This window comes from Gymnoscopelus microlampas, assembly GCF_963454915.1.
Source record: "Gymnoscopelus microlampas genome assembly, chromosome: 3".
Lineage (NCBI taxonomy): Eukaryota > Metazoa > Chordata > Actinopteri > Myctophiformes > Myctophidae > Gymnoscopelus > Gymnoscopelus microlampas.
The window spans coordinates 20,226,507-20,236,955 of NC_139940.1; the positions used below are offsets into that span (position 1 = coordinate 20,226,507).

The 10,449-nt window shown below is 39.4% G+C and overlaps 1 protein-coding gene across 1 annotated transcript; it reads right to left on the reverse strand.

The window, feature by feature from the left end:
* Positions 1-919: 919 nt before the first annotated feature.
* On the reverse strand, positions 920-9,592 carry rhbdl2 (rhomboid, veinlet-like 2). The gene is made up of 8 exons (XM_084050049.1): positions 9,198-9,592; positions 7,870-8,107; positions 5,253-5,401; positions 5,010-5,122; positions 4,106-4,206; positions 3,809-3,869; positions 3,632-3,693; positions 920-1,711 (listed from the first exon to the last, which is right to left on the reverse strand). Exons 2-8 carry the CDS (start codon positions 8,092-8,094, stop codon positions 1,532-1,534), a joined length of 891 nt encoding a protein of 296 aa, XP_083906175.1. The 5' UTR covers positions 8,095-8,107; positions 9,198-9,592; the 3' UTR covers positions 920-1,531.
* Between the last annotated feature and the right edge of the window lie 857 nt (positions 9,593-10,449).

Sequence of the window (10,449 nt, forward strand, 5' to 3'; positions counted from 1 at the left end):
CATATTGATTCTGAACATTTAAAACGGTTTCAATACTCCTCTGACGCACTATGATACTAGCCACACGTTATCTAGACTAGAGACTTCGTCTCATATTTTTTTTTCTCGCTCCATAGCAACACAAGCACACCGTTGCCCACATGGAGCAGCCCCACTTCTCTACAGAACCTCCATGAATGGTGTTAACTTGAGTGACAAATATGAGGCACTCTGGACAAAAGTGGCCAACATTGTGCTGCTTCTTTCTATCTCCGCCTAGTTAGATTTGGCTTGATTTTTGTCCAGAGCGGCCAGACTACAGCATAAGTTCTGTTCGGAAACACGTTGCATTTGAGGGGAATTAACAGGGAAAAGCAAGAGCTACCAGCATGCCCTTATGCAAGCAATGCTACAGAGCCAGTGACAATAAGATTGCAAAGAGTGCAAACATAACTAAATGTGCACATTTGTTGCACTACTTTGACCCAGGAATATAAAGCACTTATAAGAAACCTGTATATTTTTGTGTAAACTATCAGAATTCATAGTACATGTCACTGTTTCTGAGAATTATTTACATGGGGCGCTGTTCCTCTTTACGATGGCACAGGCCACTGTTAAATCATTTCGGCAAAATTACAGTATATCCAGTTCTCCAGACACCACTACATCAGTGATGTAGTAATGTTTATAACATTTAAGTGAATCAACAGTTTTACATCTTAATGAATCCAAAACATTGTCACATCATTGGTTACACCCGTCAACAGGATGTGACCAATGAACAATAACAAGACATTCAGCCAAGGCCTGATGGTAAACGGTCAGATTCTCACAAAGGATGTGGACCAGTGTCCTTTTTCCCTGAATGTGTGTTGTTTTTCCTTCATGGCACATCATGGCACATCGAAAGATATGTGTTTACGTTATTACGATGGTAGACAAAACTATGGTAGTTTGAAAACGGCAACAATTGGGAACCACACCTCTCAGAAGAAGTATAAGGTAGGCTTCTATTAAGTAATTATGGTCAAACAACACGAGCCACGACTGGAACTTCCCTATAAATATTCTGATAAAACAATTTTGAAAACCCACCCAAATATGGATAAAATAGCCTTACACAAACCACAAAGTAACAAAAAGAAAGAGCAAAACCTTTATATCTGTACTAAAAAGGTGTAAAAATACGATTTCTGTATTGAATTGTTACTCATAAAAGCATTTTTATATTGCAGTGTCCCGCATAAACACGAGGAGTTCCTGTTTTAGTTAGGTCTCAAGTAAAAACAAACCCTGAGTATTGTTACAAAATCCCTGAAAAGTAACTTTAAGGCTTTTTAGTGTCATTTAAAAAAAGGATAAGGTGATAGACCAGTGGTTCTTCAAGTGGGGTCCAGGGACCCTCAGGGTTCCTTGAGGGGGCTCCAAATAGACCCTTACAGGTCTGTAACTCTGAGAGTGTACAAATGGTACCATTTGTACACTCTCAGAGTAATGGGGGCCCTTGAAATTAAACATTTTGAAAACCACTGAGGTAGACCATACTTGATTATGATGCTGGGGAAAGGAAAATGTTGAACAGCACAGCAAACAGCAGGAAGACCACATAACCCACAATGCAGAGCCAGAAGCGTGGGTCCTTGAGGAGTTTCTTGTTGTAAGCACTGAAGAAGACGTAGCCAATGGTCATTCCAGCCACCCCTCCTCCGATATGGGCCACAAAGGACACCTAAAATGGAATGGGTTTAAAGGGTGGGGTCAGTTACAGAATGGAGAGAATTACCCCTAGGCTTAATGCCTCATGTATACCTTGACACACGACGGTGGGAAAGGTTTTGTTTTGTCTTTTTGAAAATTTAAAGTGACAAAGTATAAATTAGGCTTCAGTGTTTCCGGTTCAAATCTGCTGCCGCACCAATTAACCAATAAAACCCCAGCATCCGTATTCTGGGAAAATCTTCGCAGAAAATATCAGATCTACAAGTAGGGCTGTCACGATTACAAATTTAAGTTGACGATTAATTGTCACACAAATAATTGCGATTAACGATTCAATTGTGTTTTTGGCATTGAACATTGGAACATAATGAATAAAAACTTAATTTCTGTTTGCCTTTTAGGCTTTGTAATCAAAAGTTGCACAAGGCAGATATGACAAATAACTGAAATATACAAAGAAATTACTGACTAATAATAATTTTATACTTTCATAAAATAAAATAAAAAATAGCAGAAATAGCTGATCTACAAGCTTACAATACGTCACAAAGTGAAGCATTGTAATCTTTTTCCTTGCTATTTGCAACTAGGCGATTATGTAATAATTGTGACAGGCCTATCTACAAACTCACAATGCGTGGCAGTAGATTTTCAGCGAACATTTAATGTAGCACGAACACAGAAAGGTCACTAGTTTAGAGACCTGAGGGACTCCGGTCAACCAAGTATAGGGTTTAAACTGAAACAGATCACCTTTAGGAAACCTGGGACTACAGTTACTGTATGCACAGAGCCTATTTGGTCATAAGTCACCTCATCCTTTAATTTTCAGCATACTGACCGCAGACCTGTAATTACTAGCTTATAGTTACTCAACAATGACAAACACATGCAAACGTAGTGAGAACGGTTTAAAATGAACTAGCAAAACTAAGCTGAGGGACAGTAAAATCATGGAAGACGACCTTTACACCTTTATTGGTCTTTATTGGAAGCAGATGGCTGTGAGAATCTACAGTAGTTGATGACAAACAAGGAAGCAGGGTGTGTTCAGCCTCCAAACGTTACAACATGTATTCCATAATACCAGTCTTGTTGGTCAGATCTTAATGAAATTCACCGCATGGTCCTTTAGGACCAAATTAATTCTCCCTACTTGTAACAAGTAAGCATAATAGTACTCTACATAAAGCCACAGTTGTTGTCTGTCAAAAAGGACTCATTATTATGTTCTTTATTATTCCATAGTTTTCCTCAGAGAGATTTGAAGCCGGAAGCATTAATCTTACCCCAAAAAACAACAAAATGACCAGACTGGTCTTTGTCTTGGTCGATGTCAACCATGTGTATCTCCCTGTGGTTTCATTGGTTGACACTGACCTTGTGGTTGACAAAAGATTAATGTTGTTTTTTGGGGGAAAGATGAATGCGCTGACATGATTAAAATGGCTATATATATATATATATATATATATAGGAGAAATATGGAATAATAAAGAACACCATGAGTCCTGTTTAACATCAACAACAGTGGCTTTGGGGAGAGTACTACTGTATATGCTTAACTGTTAAGTAGGGAGAAGTAATTTGGTCCTAAAGGGGCTGTGCAGTGAATTTTGGCAGGATCTGACTGAGACTGATATGGAATACCTTTAATGAGGCTATGTATGTGTGTGGTGATGACATACTAAATCCAGATGAGAAGCTTGTGTTTAAATTGTACAAGAACGCTGCATGATACAACTAATGGAGAGCTACTTTTCCGCAGCTGTAACCACATTGAAAACAGGGGTTATCTTAGGGCGGGGTTGGCCGGAATTCTTCATAAGGTCTTTCCCATGTGTCAACAGGTCTAGGAAAGCCTTTGTTATGATGAAACTAATTTGTGTGTGCGGGGGAAGGGAGCTCTCCAAACCCATTGCTTTCCTACCTGCATTCCAACCTCTTCACTGAGAAATCTTCTGTAGATGGCAAAGCCAACATCTGTCCCGACTAGAGAGGAAGGAAACGTCATTGACTTTTGATTCTTTATCATTTATATTGATCACAGCAATAAAAGTTTAAGCTAAGTTAATGGGACGGCAAAGCAAAGTGGAGGGAAACTTACCAATTGCCAATATCGCCACGATACGAAATACTCCCAGAAGAGGGATCATCTCTCGGAAATTCTGTTGAATGAACACACCAGAAACTAAATAATAACATAATAATAACATAATAATATTTTGTATGCCATATTCTTTTCTTAAAGTTAAGGAGTGTATCTAATATAAATATCACTAAAACACATTAAAAACTATGCAGCAGGCATGAAAATCAACATGTTTAAAATGTCTTGGAATGAATTAGCTAATTTATATGGAGATAGATGAATGTTTTAAGAACTAATTGTATGCATACTCACCACCACAGCATTCATGAAGTAGCCTCCAATCAGAGCATACACCCCACCCGAGGCCCCCACCAAGGCACTCATTGGATCAAAGATGGAGCTAGCCAGGGAGCCTGAGGAACAGGCAACACAAATAATCAGCTTTCTGAGCAGTGGCATTTCTGAGCCCCACAGCTTACTCTATCACAAACAGGAAAATCAGCTTGAAGTTTGGCAAATGTCAGAGTGCATGCCGTACATAACCCTAACCTGCAGTTGACTGATCAGTATATCACAGGAATTTGAGGGCTGATTATCGACAAATAGTGTGTAGTACTGGTGACTGTCGCTTGCTTAGAGAAAGATAAGCCCCTTTTACACAGTCCTTCAAGGTGGGAAAGTATGTTGCACCGTTATTCTGCCTCACTGTTCGGTACAGAGACAGAATCTTTGAGACAGCAGCGGAGGTGGTCACAGAGACAGACAGTTCTCTGCTTCTCTTATGTTTCTCCTCCAATGTACGTCCGATCGCAAAAACAAATTGCTCACACAAATCTGCTTGTATCTATTTTCACAAGGCTATTACACAAGGCTTATTTAAGAAAGGCAGCTCTTATGTTGCTCAGTGAAGGAAAATGCTTCAATGCGAAAGCTTCAGTGACTGCCGTCTACTACTGTATGTCGTCGGTCCATTTTGTCACTATTTTGTTAAATAAATGCATTGTAAATGTATAGAATTTACCAACAGCAGCAGCTGTCAACTTAAACAGCATTGTAACACTAGACTTTGACGCTGTTGTGTTACACGTCAAGCCTCTGATACAGCAAAGCCAGCATGTCATGTAAAATCAGTAAAGCGCACATACGGGTGGCATTATAAACGTTTATTATCTATGTATAAAAGTGTTTTTTTTAGAAAGATAGAAGCAGAAAACACCTGCCAGGACCCCTGCCATGTAGACCATTCCCACTTCAAAGCCTTTATGGACTAGTTCAAGAGGGATGCCCAGTAACAGCTGCATCACCAGATTCCCCAGGATGTGTTCCACACTAAAAAGGAAACATGAGCAAACATGGAGACAAAACAAAACATATTAAGACAGGTAAAAACATTTAAAAAAAGTATAATTATTATTGTTATAAAAATATTCTTGTATTCAGTTCTATGTCAGATGCTTACCCAGCGTGGACGAACATGTAGGAGAAGAAGCGCCAGGCCTCCTGCCTACGGTCAGCTCTGTAGGTTAAGGGGCTGTTCCAGATGCCCTCATCCAGAGTCACCCACTGCTTCTGTGGCTTCCATGCTGCATAGTAGATAAACACTGCCAGCTGAAAGGAAAACAACAGGATTCACACACTCCAGGTTATTCATAAATATGAGAGATAAATAAATATGTTTGGTGCTGAGCTGCACACTGAATCCAATTTAATTAGTTTATCTTCACAACATATCGTAAAAATTGTAGTGTTTGCATATACACATCCAGCCTGACTGTAGCAGTCACTTTAATAAGAAATTAAGGGTTGGCCATTTCTCTTGAAAAACATAAATAATTAAACGCACATCCCTTGACAAGGGTACATTTAAGCCAAAACAAGATATATTGTATACCTCCCTGTCCGACCTTTAGCTGAGAAGTTTGTGAACGAAGCCACAGAAAAGTCAATGTGGTCTTCAGTAGCAAAGCCACACTGTACAGAAAAGATCTGAATGGCATTGTTCCCACATTGATAAACCGGCTGCTTGTGGGCAGGTCAACTAGTGAGGTGACAGTGTGTCTCTTTTGGTCAAATGGAAAAAGCAATATTTATAAATACTCCACCTGCTAGTACAATCATGCTTCATAAGAACAATGTGGTCCTAAGAGAGTCTCCCTCTAACTAAGGGTGGTGAGTGATGGTTCAGCTGAGTGACGAGCTCAGAGAGCAAGATGACAACAGGCAGTATCACACGACAAGTTCTAAAGTTTATTACACACACAGAGAATTAATACAGTACTGGACATATGACGTGACCAGAAGATATGAGACATGGTAAAGTAAATGAGTAGGAACACAACACATGCATCTCGTATCATTGTGCACAGACGTCAGTCTATCTCTGATGAAGTAGTTGATGGCCATGGTATATCAGTGTGTGCTTACTCAGATGAGAGTGATTCAACACATGTATTTACTAGGTCAAGCAGATAAATGCTCTACTCACACCAGAAGCAGAGCACATTTTTCTCGTGGGACGATTACATACAAAATCAATGCAAAGATGTACATTTGCACATGGCAACACAGAGGATTTGCGTCATCACAAAAAACGTGCATGGGTATTGCACGTGAGTGAAGCAGGGCAAAAAGAGATATACTGATATACTGAGATATACTGGGAAGAAAATTATAATAATCATAATCATGGATGGATTATGCATGGTTTATCAATGATGATCCAACTTTTGAACTTTGTGAGTTTCACTTTCAGTTTACCAGGCATTTCCTGTTCCCCGGCTGTAACTGGTCTTTCATGGCCGTAACTGGTTCCGTTTCACGTCTTCAAGAATGCAGCATTGTTGTTTTCTGTTTGTGCTATCCTGAAAGAGCATCTCTGAGGCCTACGCTTAAATGTTAGCTGGAACTAAACTAATATGGTCTCAAGCCCAAACCGCAATTTTTTATTGAAACCATGCCTGCTTCAGGGGATTACACTAAAAGAATTCAGACATTCACACGGATAAATGGGGCTTAAACAGGCCCTACAGTTGAGGCAGGGACGTTATGGTGAAAGACTGTCTATTGATACAGGGGCTTCTCAGTTCAGACTGAGGCTTCTCAGTTTCAATTTGCATCCAAACTGAAAGCTGATCTTTACTCAAACAAGTAAAACAGGGCTACACTTGGTGCCAAGACCAAAATATATTTCTGCCAGGCCCTGACAAACACGTCCATCACATGTTTTGCTGCCCTAAATACAATCAAAGAAGATCAATAATGTCATTACCATGGTGACCGTGTCTAAGAAAAATGTAGGCTGCACATGCTGTAGAATTAGAACACAGAATCAATCCATAATGGCTGGCACAGTGCCCATGTGTGTGCCACATATTTATAGCCAGGGAGTAAAGTGCAATGTTTTTGTCCATTGGTCAGTGTCTTCTATTGTTTAAAATTCCCCTGCCATTTTAGGTATCACTATTTAGCATGTTATAATACAACAGGTAGTGAAAGTGGCAGGAAGCCTATAGACCAATTATTTGTTTACTAACATTGAGCCTGGACGCACAGGTGATTGTTTCACGCAATCAATTCCCAACCTGTTTCGGGGTGCACTGGTTTCAGCACACCCCAACCCCCTCTTGTGTGTGTTGGCTAGTGAGACGCGTCCTAACGAGACCTGATATAATGGGTTTCGTTGCGCGCATACTGGCTGCACGCAGCCAGTATGACGTCGTCTGTTAAGGGGTCTATGCTAACCATAGTCAAAATTGACCACTAAACTATTTGAATAGTGGTAATTTCCCACTCTGCTTATGAGGAAGCATTGACCATAATATGGTCAATGCTTGTTAATATTATTAACATGCTGGCTCTTACGTCATATGTAAGAGACCAAATATGACGTTAGAGCAAAATGGCTGGTTTGTGAATACACACTTACACATTAAAGTCCAGTGTTCATTTATCCATTTGAAATTCTGAGAGTGTACAAATTGTCTTATGGGTCCATTTAGTTCCATTTGTACCGTCTCAGGTAAAGTAACCTTTTTACTGTGACTGGTCAATTGCCCATGCATCTCTCAAAGCCTTACCTCTGCAATGCTGATTAAAATGATGAAGATTGGAGGCGGGCAGCAGTTGGTACGCTCCAGGTAGGTGTTGCGGGCATCTTCTGGAAGCATCCATCTCGCCAAAGAATGCTGGAACCTCGCACAGCACCCCAGCTTCCCATCTACCTGGTCTCTTCCTTGCTTCAACTGTCTCTCATCCCTCTCCACAGGCAACGGCTCCTGCGCTTCCATGTCGAGCTCCTCCATCACTTTTACTGGCCTTCACAGAGGAGATTCCACATTACATACTAACACTATCTTGCATGCATATCCTGGGCACTTAGAAAAGATTCCTAATTCTTTGCAATAACAATCAAAAACAGGTAAATTGGTTTTCATACGTTTGGACCATTCAGCATCGATTTGTAGGATTTGTGAATCAGGCCGAACATTATTTACTTTTATGATTAAAATAAATGTTTCTACTTTCTATATTAAAAGACTGACTGCAAACCCAGGAACAATAACACGTTTTGATTCCTCAGTGTACAGTTGATTATACTAATGGCTCATGAGGCCCATGAAACGGTAACAGGATAGGTGGGCACCCAAGAGTGGGCACCTCTGTGTTAAATTGGCTATTTCTTCCAAAATGTTTTTAAAAATTAAAATAAAAAAGGAAAATGTTTTTAAGTAAAGTATACATGATTAGAACATGCTTAAACATTCGACAATTAAGGTCTAATATTTCTACAATTGCTAGTGTTGTTATAACACCTGTATATTTTGGGGCATAAACAAGAAGTTGAAGGATATAATTAAGTCTGATAATGATGTACCCTGTATTTTCACATCATGTATAATTAACATTACTTAAATATATATATATATTTTTTACATTTTGGACAAAATAGCCAATTTTACATAGAGGGCCCAGATGTCCCTAGTGCCCACTTATCCTGTATCCCATGAAACCACTGGTATGGCTGTAGTACTCCAGTCCAGTCCAGTCTCATGACAACATTTTCCGTCTCGCCTGCACTTTTTCTTTCCGGTCATCTCTCTAAAGGCTATTCAGGGTTTGGTTCGTTTTCAGATGTATTCTTGACTGGATTATACCGAATACTTGAATAATTACTTGTTTTACAAGATGGATAGAAAGCCAATCGGCCAATGAATAGCCTGCCCTGTACTATTACTATATAGTACGCTAGTTAAAGTGATAAGTTAGGTTCTTTATTTATTATGTAGTGAGTCTAACCGTCATCATCATCAGAAATTATACAAATAAAAATCACCATCTACCGTTTGGAGAAAGCAGGCTGGTAACGACAAATGTAAATTGAGATGGTTTAGGAATTTAGACTCACCTAATAACCTGTTTAAACGGGGTCCGTGTAAGCGGGGTCCGCGGGCTTCCAATGGATAAAAATCACAAATTCTATTCAAAATAACTGTTTAAGAGGCCAGAAAATGCAAAACATGGCAGATTATTTGAGCGCAGTTCAACTACCATCCATAGTTTTATAAAACGACTCAACCAAGTTCCTTTCCTTCTTCAGAATGACTCTGAAAGCTGAAGCTCGAGGGGAAAACTTTGCTTGAGATAATTATAGGTCTTTCCTGCAAGACTTCCTTCCTTGGAGAAAACAAACAACTGATTCTTCCCTGCTAAATGTACATTACAAAAATAAACTCTCTCATAGACGGTAGTGCCTTTATCCGTTAGCACCACAACTATAGCTACCTGGCTGGGACTGAGACTACCTGTATTCAGCGTTGCCAGATTTTCCGAGAGAAACAAGCAGCCAGGTCTGGGAAAACTAGCCCAAAAGAAGCAAACCCAAACACTGGGTCGGGACTCATCAGTGGGTCGTGGACAATGTTTATGGGTTGTGAATACATACCCCTTTATTATCGTTTCCAACTTGCTTTCTTTTTTTATTATTACTATGTATTTATTGTTGTAAGTAATTATTACTATTAATTACTAAATGATCCAAGTAATTACATACATTCCATTAAAAACAAGAAGTAAGAAGTAGTGAAAATAGTAGATCTACAACCTCACAACACGTGGCATCGGACATGTTGTGTGCTTGTTGATCTGCTATGTTCACTAGTTTGGGTCTCTAATTTCTCTTTTGGGTCTCGAGCTAAAAAGCTTGGGAACCAGTGGGCTAGCTAGGCCACATGAGCACTTTAAACCTATGTGCATCGGCTATTTCTATTTGAAAATAGCAGATCTATAAGCTCACAACGCATTGTGAGCTTTCTTTCTTTTTCCTTTATTTATTCAGGGAAACCCATTGAGAACAAGCTCTCTTTTTCAAGGACGCCCTGATAACAAACATTTGAATCACATTAGTGTCACAACTTTAACAATAAAGAAAAAAAGAAAAGCAGAAGCATAAAACAACATTAAAAGCTGTTGCTTGCAGATCAGCTAATTTTCAAAACGTATGATTTTATTTCTTCATATTTTGGAAACATTGTCACAAATCTTGTATGGGGGAGGGGTCCGTGGCACAAATATATATTCATTTGGGGGTCCTTGATATGAAAATGTTTGAGAATCACTGGTTTAAACATTTGGAGACAAATCCAAAATAAGCACTTTGG